General features: G+C 37.5%; 2 protein-coding genes and 1 long non-coding RNA gene across 6 annotated transcripts; 1 reads left to right on the top strand and 2 right to left on the bottom strand.

Moving 5' to 3' along the window:
* Nucleotides 1-2,461: 2,461 nt before the first annotated feature.
* LOC125241178 lies at nucleotides 2,462-19,836 on the bottom strand. 3 transcript variants are annotated; one of them, XR_007178720.1, is made up of 2 exons: nucleotides 19,510-19,836; nucleotides 2,462-2,855 (listed from the first exon to the last, which is right to left on the bottom strand). XR_007178720.1 is itself a non-coding variant. In XM_048149527.1 (2 exons), the coding sequence occupies exons 1-2, from the start codon at nucleotides 19,528-19,530 to the stop codon at nucleotides 2,557-2,559; spliced, it is 324 nt and encodes a 107-aa protein (XP_048005484.1). In that variant the 5' UTR covers nucleotides 19,531-19,833; the 3' UTR covers nucleotides 2,462-2,556. The 3 variants fall into 3 exon arrangements, 1 of the variants encoding a protein (XP_048005484.1); XR_007178719.1 differs by lacking the exon at nucleotides 19,510-19,836 and adding an exon at nucleotides 19,108-19,497; XM_048149527.1 differs by having other exon boundaries at nucleotides 19,506-19,833.
* Nucleotides 5,409-7,281, bottom strand: LOC125241179. The gene is made up of 3 exons (XR_007178721.1): nucleotides 7,187-7,281; nucleotides 6,929-7,052; nucleotides 5,409-6,546 (listed from the first exon to the last, which is right to left on the bottom strand). It is a non-coding gene; the product is annotated as an uncharacterized LOC125241179 (long non-coding RNA).
* LOC125241176 lies at nucleotides 9,197-11,648 on the top strand. Of its 2 annotated transcripts, XM_048149526.1 has the most exons (6): nucleotides 9,197-9,456; nucleotides 9,781-9,963; nucleotides 10,129-10,399; nucleotides 10,707-10,778; nucleotides 10,914-11,116; nucleotides 11,460-11,648. In XM_048149526.1, the coding sequence occupies exons 2-6, from the start codon at nucleotides 9,895-9,897 to the stop codon at nucleotides 11,472-11,474; spliced, it is 630 nt and encodes a 209-aa protein (XP_048005483.1). In that variant the 5' UTR covers nucleotides 9,197-9,456; nucleotides 9,781-9,894; the 3' UTR covers nucleotides 11,475-11,648. The 2 variants fall into 2 exon arrangements, with proteins under 2 accessions (XP_048005483.1, XP_048005482.1); XM_048149525.1 differs by lacking the exons at nucleotides 9,197-9,456; nucleotides 9,781-9,963 and having other exon boundaries at nucleotides 9,994-10,399.
* Nucleotides 19,837-20,497: the final 661 nt, after the last annotated feature.

Raw genomic sequence — 20,497 nt, forward strand, 5'->3', positions numbered from 1 at the left:
TACCAGCACCCGATGTTGATACCTTGGTGCATATTGAAATGGCCGTGTATGAGAACGGAGGCAAAATGGGGCCAATTTTGTCCTCTGTTTATAATAAATTATTGGCTATTCAACCAACAAGTGTTGAGCCTGAAAGAGCATTCTCCGCAGCGGGGATGCTCTGCAACCGGCTAAGGACGCGATTGAGCGACTCAACGCTTGACGCGCTAATGTTCATGAGATTCCATTTTTTGGAGAATTATTCCCAAAAACTGGAATCTCAAAAATATTAATGCATCCTAAATCGTCTATTTCTTATTAAAAAATAAACTTCGTTGTCTCAGAGTTCTCAAACAATTTTAATTAGTAATGTAAAGGTTTCTTCTAGGAGCTCTTCAATAAATTTAATGCACTTTGAAGTTATATACTAATTTTATTACTGGAGTAATTGATTTACAAAAAAAGAATGTTTTTGAGTGTTACACCGGTCAAATCTTACATGAAAATCGGCTAAAAAAACAAAGTGTGATGTAAAGCTAGATTTTTGGTATGTTATTTGGAGTCCTTGGGGGAATGTAAGACTATATTTTGCAAGCAAACAAAAAGTGTGCTAACTTCGTAATTTAAAAAAAAAAGTAAAAAAATCGGACTTTTTTTGGTTTTTATTTTTTTATTAAAAAACTATGCGTTTTTGGTCAAAAGTTGCTTTGTAGAGTTGAAAGCGCATTAAATTTCAAACAGTTTGACATCTTTTTCATCATTGTTCGTCAAATAGTTTTCGAGATATGAAGCGTCAAAAAAGGTTAATTTTTGACGCATTTATAAAATGTAGCGTTTTGCCAATATTTTTAGACAAATATCTGCAAAATACTTCAGGATATGATATATATTGCAATATAACATTATATAAAATTTATTTTGCTTTAGTTTTAGTGCAAATAAAGGTCAGTAAGACGAATAGTTACTTTGGTAAAAAAAAAAATCTATAAATAGAGAAGCCAAGAGTCTGGTAGATTGGTTAAGGTAAAATAATTTACGCTAAAAGTTTTAGGTTGAAAGTGCTATCTATTCGATCTTACTTTCTTTGATATCCATTTATCTGAAAAAATTGCCTAAGCTAACTTTGCATCGATTTGACTATTACTAATGAAGAAATAAAATACAGTAAAATTTTGAAGTTTAGTAAATTAGAAAAATAAAACAGAATTAGTTACATTTTCCTGGTTCTGCATCTTGATGGCACAACTCCTGTAGTGATAGAAAGTCCACTTGAGTTGTATTTGACCACCAATTGCTGTGGAATAAACTACGGGAACGGAAAGCGCCCACGCCAAATATTAAGATACTGGAGAAGTGGTATTCCCAGCAGAAGAACGTAGTAAGATGGAAGTCAACTCTGTCCACAGCCAGCGGGCTAAACTGTGGCGTGAGACAAGGAGGCAGTATGTCTCCGGCTCTCTTCAGCGTGTACATGGATGGGCTGTCGCAGGCTTTGACCAGTACCGAGGTTGGCTGCTCCATCAATGGGCAAATGATAAATCACATCGCATATGCAGACGATATGGTCCTACTAGCACCATTTGTGGGAGCTATGCGTAAGTTACTCGCAGAATGCGAGAGATACGCCAGCCAGCATAACATGAGATACAATCCGGACAAGTCTGAATTTATGCTCATGGAGGCAGCACATATGCCCACACAGGTACCACCTCTTTTGCTTGATGGAGTTCAATTGCGGAGAGTACACGAAGTCAAATACCTACCTTGGCCACATCTTGTTTTCCAGTTTAAAAGACCTGGAGGACATAGAAAGGCAGAGGCGAGCCACTCGTAAATATTTTTTCCGCCAAGCGGCGATCCTGAGGTCTTTCTGACCGTAAACTTAACTTACTAAATAAATGTTGATTTGATATACGCAAATATGTGTCTGAGTAATACTTGAACAGCCCCCAAATAATAATAATTCGTTCTCCGCTACGCCTCCTGTAAATATATGTAAACTATCCCATTTGGCCATTACCATCCACCGATTATTTCTGATCCAGTTATACTAGACTTATGATATAATCCTATTTTTTTTAATAACTCGCACTCTTTTGGTCTTAAATGAAAGCTAGTGAAATTTTCTACATTTTTATTTTACAATTTATGTAATAGCCTGAGTTGTTTTGCTGATATCTGTCTCAAAATATTAGCAAAACGAATATTTTCATAGAAAGGGGGAAAATGCTCTTTTTTTGACGCTTCATATCTCAAAAAATATTTGACGGACATTGATAAAAAAGATGTCGAACTGTTTGGAATTTAATGCGCTTTCAACATTACACAGCAACTTTTGACCAAAAATGCATAGTTTTTTAATAAAACGGCAAAATACAAAAAAAGGCTGGTTTTTTTACTTTTTTTTTTAAATTACGAAGTTAGCACACCATTTTTTTGCTTGCAAAATATAGTCCTACATTCCCCCAAGGACCCCAAATAACATACCAAAAATGCAGCTTTACATCACACTTTGTTTTTTATTTCTCTTTTTGACCAGTGTATGTGTGCTTGACCGCGATCGGATAGCGTCTGGGGCTAGTGGCGGGGCGCATACGATGCAGTACACGGTGTCGCTTCAATGCGCCCGAGCGGCCAGGTCAACGGCGGGCCGTGAGGTTGTTTCACCAGGACGAGCTGGCCCAGCTCGAGGTTAGGCTGACGTGAGCGCCATCTAGTGCGCTGCTGCAGTAGACTGACATACTCGTGGCTCCATCTGGCCCAGAAATGCTGTCGCACTTGTTCCATGAGTGCGTATCGATGGAGCTGGCTCGGCTTGGCTTCTTCGAGGTTTGGCGCCGGCAGCGAAGTCAATGGTCGTCCGATCAGGAAGTGCCCTGGGGACAACGGGGATAGGTCGTGAGGATCGGAAGATAAGGGACACAAAGGTCGACTATTTAAGATAGCCTCAACTTGAACAAATATCGTTTCTAGTTCTACATATGTAAAGTGCATGTTACCAATTATTCTTTTAATATGGTATTTTGCGGATTTTACCACGGCTTCGATTAAGCCAGAGAAATTAGAAGAGTACGCGGGCGCGAATCTGAACTGAATGTGTTCATTAGCGAACGTTTCTGAGACAGAGTTACAAGAGTTTTGAATAACTTGGCCTATTTCATTACTAGCCCCTAGAAAGTTTCGGCCATTGTCCGAAAAAATCTCATGAGGCTTTCCTCTCCTGGCAATAAATCGCTTAAGAGCTAAAATGAAGCTTTGCGTACTGAGATCACTGGCAAGTTCGAGGTGAACGGCCTTTGTTCTCAGACAACACATTATATATAAAAATGATTTTATTAATTGTGCTCCACGCCCTTTTTTACTTAAAATTAAGAACGGACCAGCATAATCGATGGCCGTGGATTGAAATGGGTACCCTGGCGACACGCGCTGAGCCGGCAGGTTGCCCATGAGTTGGGTCGCAACTGCTCCTCGCAGGCGCTTGCAAGTTACACACGATTGATAAGTTTTACGCGCCAATAATCGTCCTCCTATAATCCAATATTCTTCGCGAACACTTGAGTGTAGCAGTTGCGGCCCGGTATGTTTTAGCTGTATATGAAAATGTACATATATCAATTTACTTAAATAATGTTTACCGTCTAAAATGGTGTATTTTATCATACATATAATCGGAGTTGGATAATCTGCCGCCAACTCGCAGTACACCATCTTCATTTATAAAAGGGTCTAAAGACACTAGCTTGGACCGTTTATTTATAGGTAAGTTATTTTTTAATAAATTTAATTCGTCAGGAAACGAATTTCTTTGCGAATATTTAACAAGGGTAGTTTCAGCCGCATGCAATTCTGAAACTCTTAAAGGCCCTAGAAATTTATTCTTAGGCTGTTTCCGCTGTTTACAATTATTTATAAATCGCAACATGTACGCGACTGACCTTTTCAAGCGATTAAAGTTCGAAAACTTTTCTATGTCAATAAAATCCACTGACGCGTTTGTCTTCAAGTTCGCGCTCATTACTTGAACAGTGGATTTAATTTCAGGTATATCTGAATTTAATTCAATTGAATTGTCTTGAGATGGCCAGTCCGCCTCATCACACTTTAAAAATGACGGTCCTTGAAACCACATGCCGTCATACGTCAGCTGATCGGGCATTAACCCTCGGCTAGCTGCATCAGCTGCATTTTGACCAGACGGGACGTAGTTCCACTGAGCGCCGCGAGATAATTCCGTTATCTCGGATACGCGATGCAATACAAACGTTTTGAGTTGCATTTTATTTGAATTATAAATATTTAGCCACGAAAGTACGATTTTCGAATCGACCCAAAAATATACTTTATTAATATTCTGTCGTACCCTAGTAGCATTTATCGTTGGGGTGTCCTCGCCAACGGTTGGTTTATTGTTGGGAGATGATAATCGGTCTACCAACAAAGCCCCAACATTGGACCTACCGCATAGAGATTCTGTTGTTTTTCCCACACACGTGTAACATTGGGCCTACTAGCTTTACGGTAGGATAACTAACGAAGATTTTTTACCGTAGGTAGAACATTGGGCTAACCGCATTAAATTCCACGAAAATATATTGTGGTTAAATACGCAGTGGGCCAACGATGTAATACCAACGTAATATTTTCCACAAACTGACAACAATGGGCCAACAGCTTCCACAGTTGGCCAGCCCACAAGGTTTATTGTGTAATTTCCCACAAACCTCTAACGATGGCCCTACTACCTCTACGGTTGGGTAACCAATGATGAATTTGTAGCTTTGGTGTACCATTAAAATGCAATGGGCCAACGATGTAATACCAACGTAATATTTTCCACAAACTGACAACAGTGGGCCAACAGCTGCTACAGTTGGCCAGCCCACAAAGTTTATTGTGTAATTTCCCACAAACCTCTAACGATGGCCCTACTAGCTCTACGGTTGGGTAACCAATGATGAATTTGTAGCTTTAGTGTACCATTAAAATGCAATGGGCCAACGATGTAATACCAACGTAATATTTTCTACAAACTGACAACAGTGGGCCAACAGCTTCTACAGTTGGCCAGCCCACAAGGTTTATTGTGTAATTTCCCACAAACCTCTATCGATGGCCTTACTAGGTTGGATTAACCAATCAGGAATATCGTAGGATTGTCCAGCCTTTCAGACCTTCCAGCTCCAGCATATCAGACCCTTACCAAATATAATGAAAGAACTCGTCAATACGGATAAGACGAGTCGAAACTCGTCACGCAATATTCACTTACAATATTTGGTTAACAGGAGACACATTGGACTAAAAGCCTAATCAAAAGATTCTAAATAAAAATAGTTTGATCGGATATAATGTTTTCATATAATGCAGGCCGCTACCAGCTCTCCTTTATAGAAAAAAATATTTTATTAGAATAAAAAGTCATGAAGTAAAATGTCATAATCATTTATTTCTCTACAATAATAAATAAAATCATAATGAAATGAAATTAAGAACTAGCCTAGTCTACAATAGCTACGCCATTTAGGCATTGTACCAAGGATGCTGGAGACATTTGCTCGTTGTATCGCAATGCTGATACGTTGTAGGCTTGTGTCGGTCATGAGCTAAGTACTGTTAGGAATGAAATCCCATAAATGACCGAAAGGAACTAAATCTTGCACGGTCTGAATCGGTCCTTATTAGGTCCTATAGTTCAGTGGGATCGGAGAGCGCTTGACCGAGTGAACTGGATAACAGGCGGAACAAAACAGTAAAAAATGCCATTCGCACAAGTGCGAAAGAGATGAAAGGAATGTTTAAGGTCTAAATCTATGCAGGAAAATTAAATATTTTCTATATAAAATATAACTTGGATAATATTATAGGTACTAAAACTTGGAATTATATTCAGTTACCAAAGATTGGAAAAATATCATATGTAAAAGGAGTCTGGAATGAAATGTATCAGACCTAAATCATCCCTGACTCCCAATAACCACTGATCTAAAGGAACTAAAAGACCAAATAGTTCATTTGACCGATTGACCGAGAGCAGAGCACTCTCTGTAGTGAATGAGCCTAATATGTTGTGCAAGAAGTAAAATTAAGAAGTTACTTTTTAATCTGCAAATGATATGTGAATTTTTCCTTTAATTTAAAATTATGTAAAATTAAGAAGGTTTTGTACTTTATTAGGAACTATAATCAAAATCGGATTCTAGAAACTCAGCGTCCATTGATTCTGAACTACTGTCAAAGTCATCATCATTAAACACACTTAAAATAAACGATTCAAGTTCTTCCATTATTCTGTTTCTGGTTTTACACTGAGCTTCAATATTGAGCACATGATGAGTCATTTTCTTCTAAAGCTCTGGTGTTATGCTGTCAAAAGCTTTCTGAATAAGTTTTTCAAGGTCAGCTGCTGGTATGCCAAAATTTTTGCTTGTGACTCTTCTCTTTGCTGAGCTCCAGATTAGCTCTATCTTGTGGGCTTGTCTGATCCTTTCTTCCCTGGAGTACAGAAGATACCATGGTTAGCTTTTCCCTCAATATTTATTCTTTTCAATGTAGAAAAACTGATATCTGTAAGGAAAAATTAAATTATATAAACACCATTTACATATACATTATAGGACATGTAGTACAGCTCCATATATTGTATGGTCTGATAGCTAATTCAGTTTAAGAACAAGCAAGTCTTGTATTATATAAACCCAATACATTCTTATAAGCACTGTAGGTTTCACAAACAATAAAATTATTTTGGCCCTGCATACAATAACTATAACTAACTTTGGTTGTATTAAATCTATGAGTGTTATTAATTATATGTATTATAGCGAGTTCATTTAATAAAAATTCAAATTGAGTGTTAAGTGAATCAACATAATAGTCAAATTAGGTAGGTAACCTATGCTAATCTATTTTTGAAAAAGACAATTACTTAATTCAGTTTAATATTTACCAGTCATTGACGATATTTTCTCTAAATTTTGTTTTGACTGAGCAAATCTTTTCAATCAGCAAGTCTTTCAGCATCCCAAGATTTTCCAAAAGAACTTATTTTTCTTCAGAAACGTCGAGTTTTCCTGAAAACAATAAATACACCGTTAAATTCCATCATTTAAAAAAGATAAATTGGACCGAAATATATAAGTATTTAATGAACTGTAGATTGGTGATATACTTAAACAAAAGTATCAAATTATTATGCTCTACTAACCTAGAAATTTGGACACCACTTTTAGACACTCCATGTTTTCCCTTTCTTCTTGTTTTTGTTTGCATTTGCATACCACGGCAAAAATATCGCGAATATCATCATGGACTCAACAAAGACTAGCTAGCTAGAGAAGAGAGCTTGAGTAGCTTGTCAAAGTTATCAATGTCAGAATGACATTTTATTGGGTGTTGCCACTCAATATTTCATTAGACTATAATGTGGCACGAGTTTTACTTTTACATTTCTGATTCGTGAGAGATTATAAACGTGTATATAATCTACACGGCCCAAACGTCGGGAATACTTATATATACTTGCCTTTCTCGTTATAGGGCTCTATATTATACTACCCAACATTTTTCTTTATAATTGGCAACACGCGATAATGGTGCCCCGCCCTGCCCTTCCTTAATCAGTGTTGCTAGACGGTTCCAAAAGTCACCATTTTGGTGACTTTTAGCCCTCCTTGGTGACATGGGAGTTACGATTTTTGGTGACTTTTCGGGCTAGCTTGAAAATCTTGAAATGTCACGAATTTATTTTGGAGAAGTGACAATGCAGTATTATCTAATATGAACGTACCGTACGGTAGTTTACTAAGCCCATAGCTCTTAATTTGACCCGAGCCCGACTTCACATCACGGTTAATGTGAAGGAGTAAATTATAATTTTAGAACAAAACGGGACTTAATCGCGTAAACACTTACATTTATATTAGGCCCGACGTTTCGAACATCACATTATGTTCGTGGTCACGGGTAGACTGGCGAGGAATTGCATCAACATCTTCTAGCCGCGCGAGTTTCTCGAACTACCCGCACTTGTTCTAAAATTATGAGTGCAAATCGTGTTAGTCTAAATCAATATAGGAGTAAATTAGTTTGATTGTAATTTGTAATCATTATTTTATGTTAGTACGATGGTTAATTTTATGAAGTCTGTTCTGTAATGCTCTTTGCACTGCAAGGTACGGCTTGAGTTCTTTAGAGTATTTTACGTAATGTAAAAATTCTAAAGACATTACTGAATATTATATTTATTTATTGCACATAAAAAATAAGTACAAATGGTGGGCTTAATGCCTTAAAGCATTCTCCACCAGTCAACCACTGGGTCAAAAAGAAACTATATAAGGATTTAGTTTTTTATTTAAATAAATGGCTACACCTATAGTGATTCTCCGATATTTTTATTAGCCTATTATTGATTCGCCGACAACGATTCGCCGAATGCCATTTAGTAGAATAATCAAACTATAGCTGTCACTTTTGGTCAAATAACGTTTTATGTAGAATCTTGGTTCGGTTTAGTTCGCTTCTGTGCAAATTATTCGAACTATTATTGGACAATTTTCATTTAGCAAAGTAATATTTTCGTTTAGGCCACGTTTAAGTCGAATAACGTTTCACATTTGATACATCGTTCAAACATTTTCGAATAAAAGGACAATATTGTTGACTGTACAAGCAAATAAATTAGGAATTTCTTACAGGGTATCCCTTTGAAATTTTCACATTTTATATTGGAATTGTTTCATAAAAGTGACAGTGAGATGGATTTACTCTCTTCTCACTCTCACTTTCGTAAAAAAAGTTTCGTTTTTAGGATTCTATACCTCAAAAAGGAAAAACGGAAACCTTATAGGATCACTCGTGTGTCTGTCTGTCTGTCTGTCACAGCCAATTTTCTCCAAAACTACTGTTTGACATGTAATTTATATATAAAGAAAATTTAATTATGGGGGCCACTTTTGGGAGGTAAAATTGAAAATCAAAAATCAAAGTTTTTTGAACTATGTTGTGTTATAATATCAAATGAAAGAGCTTTTTATAACTATCTAAAAAAAAATGTGTCAAGTAATTTAAGAAAATAGGCGAAAAATGACCACTAATGAAATTATCCAATCAAACTCAAATAACATGATCAAAGTGTAAGATTTTAAGAAAAGTAATCATATAAGGTGTATAGTTAAATTGTGACACATATACATACGGGTTTTTTAATTTCTTCTCATAAAATTAATTTACCTATCCATACTATAAAAAGGTGACTTGGTCAGTAAAATGGTGACTTTTAGGGAAACGAAATGTGACTTGTGAGTCCAGGGCCGTGGCAACACTGCTTCCTTTCATTTTCCTTTTCGGCCCATGCGCTGAATGGTGGCTTGGTGGCGTCGCTTGCACCGGCACCGGTGTATTTTCTTTGGTGATGTGAGCAATTAGTAAAGCAAGGGAAATTTCTCGTATTTGGCGTCAACATTCAGTGATCAGGTAAGTCAAGATGATATTTTTGGCTACCACGAATGTTATTTTAAGTATCTATATAGTGTGCTCTGTTATGATTTCTGCGTAATGAGTAATCAATGATACATTATGGTGCCTTCATTTAAGTTGTAATGAATAACATTAAGGTGGAAATACATTATTACACGCCACATGACGCGAATCAAATTGCAGTTTTTTGCTATTCACATGTACATCCGACGCGTCACCTTACTCCGTACAATCGCGTGTGCACGTTTAATACATGGCGGTCATGGCGTCGCGTGTTAATAATGTGTTTTCGACTCTATTAACGGGTTTTTTCGGTTTTAGTGTGTGATACATGACAATAACCTCTAACAATACAATAGTGTGGGTCTACACAGCGAGGCACGTCCCTTATTTTCTGTGTAGCGGCATGTATAGCGTCGTTGAGTTTGCTGAAGAATGGCTGACACCCGGGAAGCAGCGATGTCTGTGGCCGCCCCAAAAATTGATGACCAAGTTTGCAGTCAAGTAAGTTCAGCAGAGTCTGGATTTTCGTGGCACTTTTGAGCGGTCACTCTGTATCTGTGCTAACAAAATTACTTTTAGATGTTTGTGTTATTGAGATATCTTGTCACAACTTACAAAAAAAAAACTAGTATTAAGGCATATTATTACAAGAGATTACTTTCACAGGTGAAAAATCAAATAAACATACCTACTGTTTATAGTGATGATGATTATGAGGCTTATACTGGTGAAAAAAATAGGACTTATCGGAAGCAAGTAACTTCTTCGGTGCAATCTACACCTGTTAGCTCAAAATCCCAAGAGCAACACTCTAGACCGGTGTATACAGAACTGAACAAAAGTGATGATGATACAGATCTGAGCAAACGTGAAGATTTCAAGGAAAGCTCTGCAAAGACTACAGACAGTGAAATGTCACAGCTTCTGCAAAGTCCAAGTGAGTATGTTTTACTACCTACACCCAACATAAGTTAAAAATAAATATTTTATGGCATGTATTAGGATGATCAGTCTTGATGATGATATCATTTTCATAGATTATCATTATTTTTAAACTTGTGAGTTTTTGCATCAAGTATGCATGATGACTAGTAATACAGTTCTTTTAAACGTTTACGAGTCAGTCTGCAGTTTCATTCTGTTTAAGACTTGATAAGAATATGGTCTTTTAAGGATAAGTAGGTTAATAGTATTTATGACTACTTAATTATGATCACCTAATTTAAAAATCTTTTTATTTTCAGGTGGCCTGGATAACCTAGACTTTACAATAACACCATTTTTTATAAATGAGAAGCCAAATTCACAAGCCTTAGGTGAGAGGAGTTAAACTCTTAGTGTCATTCATAACTGTTAGAAGTTACATTTGTATTTTTACCTTACTACCCAGTTGTATATTTGCATACCTAAAGTAAATATTTGCTAACATTATATTATTATATTGATTTCAGATGTCATAGCTAAGCACTTAGCTCGAATTGAAGCTGACTTGAAAGAGATGCAAATCGCACAGAATGAGATATTAAATAGGGTGCGATCATCTTCTGTCTCGATGGAACATTCACTGCCAGGGGAAAGAACATTGCCATGTGAGGACAGCAAGGATTTGATTGATACTGAAAAGTGGATAAATGCCGAGAACAGAAAACTTTTGGTATGTCATCTATTATTATTAGTTATTACATTGTCATATGTGACCATCCATGGCTAGAGGGTCCTTATGGCAAGGCCATGTGTAATTAGTATAATGCAATTTGTATTTTGCTCATACTGGTTTGAGGTATTTTTAACCCCCGACGCAAAAACGACGGGGTGTTATAAGTTTGACGTGTCTGTCTGTGTGTGTGTCTGTCTGTGGCATCGTAGCTCCCGAACGGATGAACCTCCAATTTAGATTAATCTTGCTTGCCCCAACTGACCCCAGCTGTCTCATTATTTAATAAAATTTACGGAAATTACGTAGCTAATTGCATATTATGTATTTACATCTTTTATAGACGCAGTGCGGTTGAACCAGGTTGCAACCAACGCTACTGATGCTGTGATACAAGAAATAATTCAGATGAATATGGCTACATAGTTCTTCCAATATATACACCTTCTTGTTGACACTTCTCACAAGCGCGCAAGGAATTGTGGGATTTGATACATTTTATAAATGCCCTAGCTGGTGCATGAGAGACTTTAAAAAGGGCCAAGTAACAATTTCTGGTCCTATAGTGGTCGCGAGCACCAAATTAAATCACATTAAATGGTCCTATAAATAGTCTATATTGGTACTGTAGAGCCGATTTGGCGCAATTATGCAGCCATTTAGTGATATAATAGGGCTATAGCAGTATCATCCGTGACGTTTAAGGTCTATAATGGTGATGTGACGATGACTATTGTGCTAATTTGTTGACATAGAGGACACAGTAACGCTATTATAGTATCAATTTATGCTATAGTAGCATTTGAGATTCCGTTATACAGGTTTTTTGTTCTGTAATAGCAGTTGCCGTCCCTTTTAATGCGAATGAATGAAATTTCTAAAATAATTTAATGTGTGTAATATTTAACAAAAACTGTTCTAAACGAGGAACTTTATGAAAAGTGGCGTGTGAACTTGTGAAGTTTAGTGTCAAACAAAATAATTTGGATTTCGTATAATTCCATCATTACTGCAAAAAGGTATGCGATGGAAATTTTACCGTTAAAAGAATATTAGTTTAATGGAGTATTTTAAGCGCGCCCTCGATTTATACCTGTTTTGAATAAAATAAATAAATATAATTTAATACAATAAAATTATTGGCACCATAGTTTCTACTATGGATCCAAGAAGTAAAACATACGCTTTTATAGTTCGACTATGTCACTTATCATACGCATTCACTGCCATAAGCCCGCCATTGTGGATTCAATTAGGTTGCATGAGACTTTAACTATGATCCAGTTTAACTTATAAGTTCTTTATATAGAAAACAATACTTGTTTTCAATGTTTTACTATAGAAAGATCTTCTAAACAGTTTTTTTTTTTATAAAACATATAGTAAACTCAACTATAACGCTATTGTGTTTTAAAAGAGATACCGAAACCATTATTCCACAGTTCTGTGATATAAAAGAGTAATTGTGACGTATACGGCGATGAGATATAAAAGGCATTAGAAAACGACTATTAACGCTTTTCAAAGCTATATAAACGTATCCTGAAAACTTCATTATACAGCAAAATAGCTCTATAATGGTATTCATATCACTACTACAGTGTTAAATACTGTAGCAGTGTTTTCCAAAGCCACTATATCCCAAAATAGTGGTATATAGTTAGGTTTTAATTTCTGTTAAAATACGACTACTAAAAATACTATAAGCGGCTTGCTGGGAACCTTAATAGCGCAAATTGATAGCATAACAGTGATTCCTAACACTATTATACAATAATATTGTTCTTTAGTAGGTTATTTGATCCTGTTATAGACCAGGCCTATAGCGGCTGTATAAAATGGTGATATAAACGTTTACATCACTTCCTAATAGCACCTTTTAGCTGTATAACACAACAACTATAGCGGCTTGTCGGGAACCTTAATAGCGTAAATTGATTGCATAACAGTCATTTCTAACACCATTATATAATAATATTGTTCTATAGTAGTCATATTTGATCCTGTTATACACCAGGCCTATAGCGGCTCTATAAAATGGTGATATAAACGTTTACATCACTTCCTAATAACACCTTTAAGCTGTATAACGCAACAACTATAGCGGCTTGTTGGGAACCTTAATAGCGCAAATTGATTGCATAACAGTGATTTATAACACCATTATATAATAATATTGTTCTATAGTAGTCATATTTGATCCTGTTATAGACCAGGCCTATAGCGGCTCTATAAAATGGTGATATAAACGTTTACATCACTTCCTAATAACACCTTTTAGCTGTATAACGCAACAACTATAGCGGCTTGTCGGGAACCTTAATAGCGCAAATTGATTGCATAGCAGTGATTCCTAACACTATTATACAATAATATAGATCTATAGTAGTCATATTTGATCCTGTTATAGACCAGGCCTATAGCGGCTCTATAAAATGGTGATATAAACGTTTACATCACTTCCTAATAACACCTTTTAGCGGTATAAGCTTATAGAGCTAAAAGGTGTTACTGGAGGCTTTTATACGACAAGCGGTCACGCCGAAAACCTTTATACGACATCTATAGTAGCTTTTGGCGTCGAAAACCAAAATTATAGCACTAAAATGTTACTTGGGCTGTTATCACCAAATTGTTACCAGTGTACTTATTATATTGTGTTGTACTCTTTCTTTAATACGTATGTCATTTCACACTGGTGTACACATTTTTAAACTTAATTATAGTCATAAAACTGATACAGACCTATTTATTTTAACATCTTACGCTAATTGGTTGTACACTCACGGACTTTAATTGTTGAGCCATTTAGAGGCCATTATAACTTTGTTATTTCATAGTTAAGCTATATCGTATCCAGTATAAAATTAGCTAGAAATGGATCCACAATTAAAGTCCGTGACTGTACCCATTTTCTGAAATTCCTTATCACTTTTAGAATTGTACCGACCTAATGTTCATACAACTTGTATGAGAATTAGGTCGGTACAATTCTAATTTAAGGTGCGACATAGGGTCTCCGAAGGAATCGCTTGAGGGTGCCTGTGTACGTTAGGGTCTCTCAGGGAGCCTGTCCACTGGAGTGGAGCGAGGCAGCGGAGCGGTGAGCGAGGTAAAAATCCACCAATTGAATATCATAAAATCTCCGCTCCTGATATTCTATTGGTAGATTTTTACCTCGCTCACAGCTCCGCTGCCTCGCTCCGCTCCAGTGGACAGGCACCCTGAGAGACCCTAACGTAGGCCCTCCGACATAGATGTTTATAAGGCCCTACGTTGATAATCAAGTGATGGCCCTTCAGCTATTACCATTCCGTAGGGCCTCCGAAGTTACTACCTGGCCCCGTAGCCGAATGGCATTTCTCCGACGCCAAACGAAAGTGATACGCCGCTGGCTCTGTCGCGCCAATACGCAAGCGCGATAGAGATAGATATCTACTAGCGCTTCGTTTCGTGAGCGTTTCGTGAGCGATTGTGCCATTCGGCTAGCCACCCTGAAAGGCCCTATGTATGCAAAAGAAACTGAGGGCCAACAGCTGTAACTATTAGGTAGGGCCTTCGTCGGATATGTTTTAAAGGCCCTACGAGGAAAATCGAGTGAGGGCCCTACGTAGGATCTTCAACGTGGGCCCAACTTGTTTAAGAGTTGAATAAATAACGTTTAGCCAACGGTAGGGCCTCTTCTATAAATACGCAGTTGGCCCGACGTAGTTGGCCCCTTGTTGATTCTACCGTTGGTCCTTCTATTCCTAGGGGTGACACGCCGGACGGTTGGCCAACCTAAAGGTGGACAAAGGCCCAACAAACAGCCAACTCAAAATGCTACTAGGGTAATGACTTCCTTATTTTGTCATAAAGTCGAGCAGCCAACAATGCGCCCAGGAGCTCCGCGCGAGGTATCGTAACAGCTGGCCGAGTAGGCATGACCTTGGCCTTGGCGCAGAGCAACCGAACTACTACTCCCTTATCACTTGTCGAGCGAACATATGCGCACGCGGCGTAGGCTAATAAGGAAGCATCCGAGAAAAAATGCAATTCAATATTTTTCGCCTTAGGTTGTAATGCATAACGATCAATTTCGAACGCAGTTAACAAATTTAATCCGCGTACGATCTTATTCCACGTTTGCTTTATGTCTGATGGGACCTCATCGTCCCATTCCAAACTCAATGTCCAGATATTCTTTAAAAGTAATTTAAATGTAATTGTACAAACACTTAACAAACCCAAAGGGTCGAATATGCTGGCAATCGTGGATAAGATAGTGCGTTTTGTGCACTTAGCATCTAACTTGTTTACATCGTTGACACCCTTCGAGCAGCTGATAAGCAACTTATCCGCCGCTGGGTTCCAACGCATTCCGAGCGTAGAACACTCGTCATTAAAGTCGACATTCGTTTGTTCGTCAAAGTTTCCTTCATCATGAAATAATTGAGTGCAGTTGGATTTTATTTTACGTAAATTCATTTGCGCCTTTGCTAAGGTTTGTGAGACCGATGTGAGAATGTTTTTTAATTGATCGGCACCGTCCGAACCCGTAACTAAGTCATCTACATACATATCCCTTTCAATTATAGTTTTTATGTTTGGGTCCTCACAAGTCTTAGCAATTTCATATAAACATCTTATACTTAAGAAAGGCGATGACGCCATACCATATGTAACGGTATCGAGGCGCAGATATTTAATGGGTTCAGTAGTATTTTCGCGTCATAATATGACCTATCATTTTCGTTTACCAGGATTTGACGATACATTTTTTCAATATCTCCAATCAAAACATATTCATGTTGACGAAATCTGGTGAGAATTGAAAAAATGTCATCCTGCATTGTCGGTCCAACCATGAGAATATCATTTAGGGCTAGACCCACAGAATTAGATTTAGATAGAAGAAACGAGTTCATTTATTTGTATGGCGGCCGAGCGTGTCAGATTTTGTACTGAAGTTGTTACTTGCCTGTGATTTTAAATATATCTCAGGCCCTTGAGTGTTGATAAGTTTTATGTTGTTGCAATTAAATATTATGTAACGAGGCATTTTTAATGTTTTTGTTGACTTCAACTTACAAAAATTGACGCCCGAAAGCTGCAAGCTGCGATTAAAGACGGACAACTCAGTGGATTTCACTGAGTTCATTTGACACGCTAAGTAGATACGTTTGCTTGATCTATGGTTTATATGACATCTGTGGCTAGACCCGACGTTGTTTTTGATGACGCATCAAAGACGACACGACAACGTGACGTGACGGATTTCTCACGTAAAATTGGGTGGTGGGGCAAATAATTTGCCACATTTGGTTTTTCTATAGGCGTAAGGTGCCCTAATTCTTCACTCTAAAAAAAATTTGGTAGCTCCTATCAATATTTTGATAGTCGTAGTCAAGCATCTTGATTCCATACGAGCCTGATAAGATCTTAGACAAATCAAATAAGGTAATTTTGATTGCTCTTACTTTTGTAACGTAACTGAGCCGATTAAGATCTTGTTCAATAATTCCATGAAAAATAATTATGCGAACTAAATTACCTTAGTAAGTTCAACTAAGGATTGAATCAACCTATGTTACATAGTTATGCCTAACAAGTTAATAATTGATTCAAGGCGTACAATGGTTAGGAATAACAAACCACCTAAGTTATTAGTTCAATCATACATTTCCTTGTTGTTTTTAGTAATCAGCTTTATTTGAATTATATAAGATCGTAATTGTAGTGATGAACTTCACGTCAACTAAGAGAAAACTGCTCTTAGTTGGTCTTCATTTTTTAGAGTGTTGATAGTTATTCGCGGATAAAATCGCAATATTGTTGTTTTACATGAGGTTGCCTTTCAAATCGTTTTTCTAAGTAACTAAATCGTTTTTTGGCAATTTGAAATGAGTCACCTAATTTCTCAGGTGACTCTTTAAGAGGCAAACTCACGCAAAACCTACCGTCGGGCAACTGGTAGGTATTTTCGAGGAAATGAGCCTCGCACGCTTCTTCTTCGGATCTTCGGCTGTCCACTTCTCTTGCTGTGGCAGCTCTTCCAGTTCCCAGAACTTCCTTAATTGGACGCTGATTTCGTGGCTAAAGTTACAATTTACTTTATTGCCTAGCCCAATATTATTATTATTTGAGATATAAGTGGTTGGACCGACAACCAGCCATCCGAAATGCGAATTCTGTAAGAACGGTTTATTTTTACCTAGATTTATTTGCTCTAGTACAATAAGGCCCCAAAAAACTTCACCCCCTAGTAACAATTCTACCTCAGAGGCACGGTGAAAATTTGGGTCGGCTAATTCTATATGATTAGGTATATTGAACGATGAAATATCGACCTCGTTCTCCGGGACGGCGTTACCTATGTCATCGACTACGAAACAATGTATAGGTATTTTCATTGACCTATCCCTGGATTGCACTTCTATTGTGCACCGTCGTAAAGTTGTAAAAGATAATTTATTAAGGCCAAAAACCTCAGTCTCATATTCAATTACGGGAATATTATTTTTTCCTGTAAGGACCTTTTTATAAAGGAAGATTCACTTCCGTTATCGAGCAAAGTGCGAACGCGATGGCAATCATTATTTTCATTTATTACTATATCTACCATGGCGGTTGATAACAACACCTGTGTCGCGGCCGATGAGGAAAACGATAACGGAAATGCATGTTTTATTTGGCTGTCACCCGGCGGGGCAGCGTTCGCCTGAGAGGTACTAGGTACCTGAGCGTTGTTAGGTATATACGTTCGATGTAATAACGAGTTATGTTTACGTCCACATACTTTACCTCGGCATTGAAATGCTCGATGACCACTTCGAAAACAGACTGGACATACCTTTAACTTATATATTTCATCACTTCTCACTTCCGGTGTCATTTCAAGAAATTTACTACACGTGTAAATACGGTGGTCACCTTTGCATATCAAGCACGATGATTGAGGCGCGCTGGTAGTCATCGAGTTCGAAGCGGCGGCGACAAACGTTTTTTGAATTTTATCTAATTTTTTAATAGGCTGTTTTTCAAGCAGTTTTTCAACATTACAGCCGCTTCGAGCCAACGACTCCAATATGTCAGCCCTACTACGAAGAAAGTCAGTGAACTCCGATAGCTTCGGCGAGTCTTCTAGACTGTTTCTTTTTTCCTCCCATTTTCTTAATGTGATCGGGTCAAGCTTGGAGGAGCAAAGAAAAACAATTAGCGTATCCCAGCAATCTACCTTCTCGCCGAGGCTCTCGAGCGCTCTTAAATTTTTAGTTACATTATCAATTAGATTTCGTAAAGCCTTATCTGACTCGCGTGCCAGAGACTCGATGCGGAATAAGGACTGCAAATGATTATGAACCAGCTGCCGCTTGTTGTGGTACCTATCACACAGTAAACTCCAAGCGACTGCGTAGTTGGCGGCAGATATTTCTAAAGATTTAATTACAAGTGCGGCGCTGCCCTCTAAAGAGGTGCGCAAATAGTAAAATTTATTTATTTCATTTAATGAACTATTATTATGCACTATGGACATAAAAGTATCACGAAATTCAAGCCATTTGCCATAATTTCCATCGAAAGTTGGCAGCTTTATTTGAGGAAGTTTAATATTAATTTGCTGGTTTGAATTTCGGCTACTGACACTTCCATCATCAGCATCAGCGAACTTTTGTTTGTGCGTATCTATAAATTCTTGAGCGCAATTGATCAGATCGAAGAAATCGTTTTCAATTTGTATATTTTCTGTTAACTGATCACTGTCACTGGTTATCGATTCAATCTTTTCCCGTAAATCGTCAAAATTATTGAAAACAGTTTCAAATCTGCCCAACCGCAAAGCTAGCTCATTAACTTGACTAGAAGTAATCTCTGATTTGCTCTCAAATTCCGCATATTTATTTTTAAACACAGTTACTTTACCCTTAATCACACTACGCTTTTTTAATAACTCTTTCAACTCTGTTTCAGACATTGTAATGAACAAATAGGTAATAAAATTTTATAAATACCGTTTACTCCGGCAAACCTTGCAGTTCAGATTCAAACCCGTGCAGCGTTGATAGTCTTAAATGTGCAACCACGCCGATGGAGTGGCCGATGCGCGTGATCTTTTGTTCTCCGCGTAGCAACAGTCGGCCCTCGACTTGTTTACGCAAAATCTGGAATAGTCGGCGAGCGCAATAAGTACCTATGCAACTAAGATGCTGATTTATTTTTATGGATAGCTAAATGGCTATAATTAACTAAGGGGGTTCGATCTATTACTTAAATGTCTTACTATTGAACAAAGGGGTAAAATTGGCACTAAATTGAATATTTAAATTAATGATTTAAATAAGAGAACGCTAAATTTAATTATTATTTGAAGAAAACAAAGAAAATCTTCGAAATGAAGCTACTTTTATACCTACGTGGCCACGTGCACGTGTCATATGTAACCTAACGGTACTTGCGCACAGTCGAGACTTTCTGTGGAAAGGAATTGGAATGAGTGGAAATAATGGAGATTAAGGAACGGGCACTCCCCTGAAATATGTAGACCAGCAGGCAGGAGTTCGCTGTTCGCTTCCACCTTACGCCTCCTCTTCGTGGACCTCGTGGTGGCAGGTTACGTCGCCTTTAGGTATTGCGCCTCCGCGCAACGTCGTGTCTTCGGTCGCCAAAAATTATGTAAAGGCTTCTTCTAGGAGCTCTTCAATAAATTTAATGCACTTTGAAGTTATATACTAATTTTATTACTGGAGTAATTGATTTACAAAAAAAGAATATTTTTGAGTGTGTGCTTGACCGCGATCGGATAGCGTCTGAGGCTAGTGGCGGGGCGCATACGATGCAGTACACGGTGTCACTGCGGTGCCGCTGACGTAGTTGTACAGTGGTTTATTGTGCCTGAACAAGTAATATAAGAAGAAAATATATTTTTGTTTTGCAATTTACGTAGCAGAGTACGTAACGTAAGTAAACTGATTGTTATTTGTGTTGTTTTTTTGTTTAAAATTGGCGTAAGGGCGTAACAGATTACAGAACTTACCTACTGTTGTTTATTAATTATTAAAGAGACTGATTAGTTGTAAAAAAATAGTTTCGTGTTTTATTTCTAGGAGTAACTAAAAATACCCGAAAATCCGGATTTAATCCGGACTCCGGATTCTGACGTATAATTTATCCGAAAATCCGGATTTCACTAAGTACAACCGGATTTGCAATCCCTATGGTCGACATGGCCAAGCGACAATACAATACTTGGTCAAGTGACGATATGGAAAAAGCCCTCAAAGGGTATTAAAAATGGAAGTTTAAAATTCAATAAACAAAGAAAGCGAAAATAGAAAAAGAAGACGATAGCTGGTATTGTCCACTTTGTAAAAAGACAAAAAGAAGATATGATACAGTACACTT

Source organism: Leguminivora glycinivorella, chromosome Z (genome assembly GCF_023078275.1).
Source record: "Leguminivora glycinivorella isolate SPB_JAAS2020 chromosome Z, LegGlyc_1.1, whole genome shotgun sequence".
NCBI classification, from domain to species: domain Eukaryota; kingdom Metazoa; phylum Arthropoda; class Insecta; order Lepidoptera; family Tortricidae; genus Leguminivora; species Leguminivora glycinivorella.

Coding starts and splice junctions, on each gene's coding strand:
- LOC125241176 (XM_048149525.1), top strand. CDS start 10,042: ATGTTTGTGTTATTGAGATATCTTGTCACAACTTACAAAAAAAAAACT. Junction 10,400..10,706: donor ACAGCTTCTGCAAAGTCCAA/GTGAGTATGTTT, acceptor TTTTATTTTCAG/GTGGCCTGGATAACCTAGAC. Junction 10,779..10,913: donor GCCAAATTCACAAGCCTTAG/GTGAGAGGAGTT, acceptor TATTGATTTCAG/ATGTCATAGCTAAGCACTTA.
- LOC125241178 (XM_048149527.1), bottom strand. CDS start 19,530: ATGACACGTGCACGTGGCCACGTAG. Junction 2,856..19,505: donor ACGTGCACGTGGCCACGTAG/GTATAAAAGTAG, acceptor CGTTGTCCCCAG/GGCACTTCCTGATCGGACGA.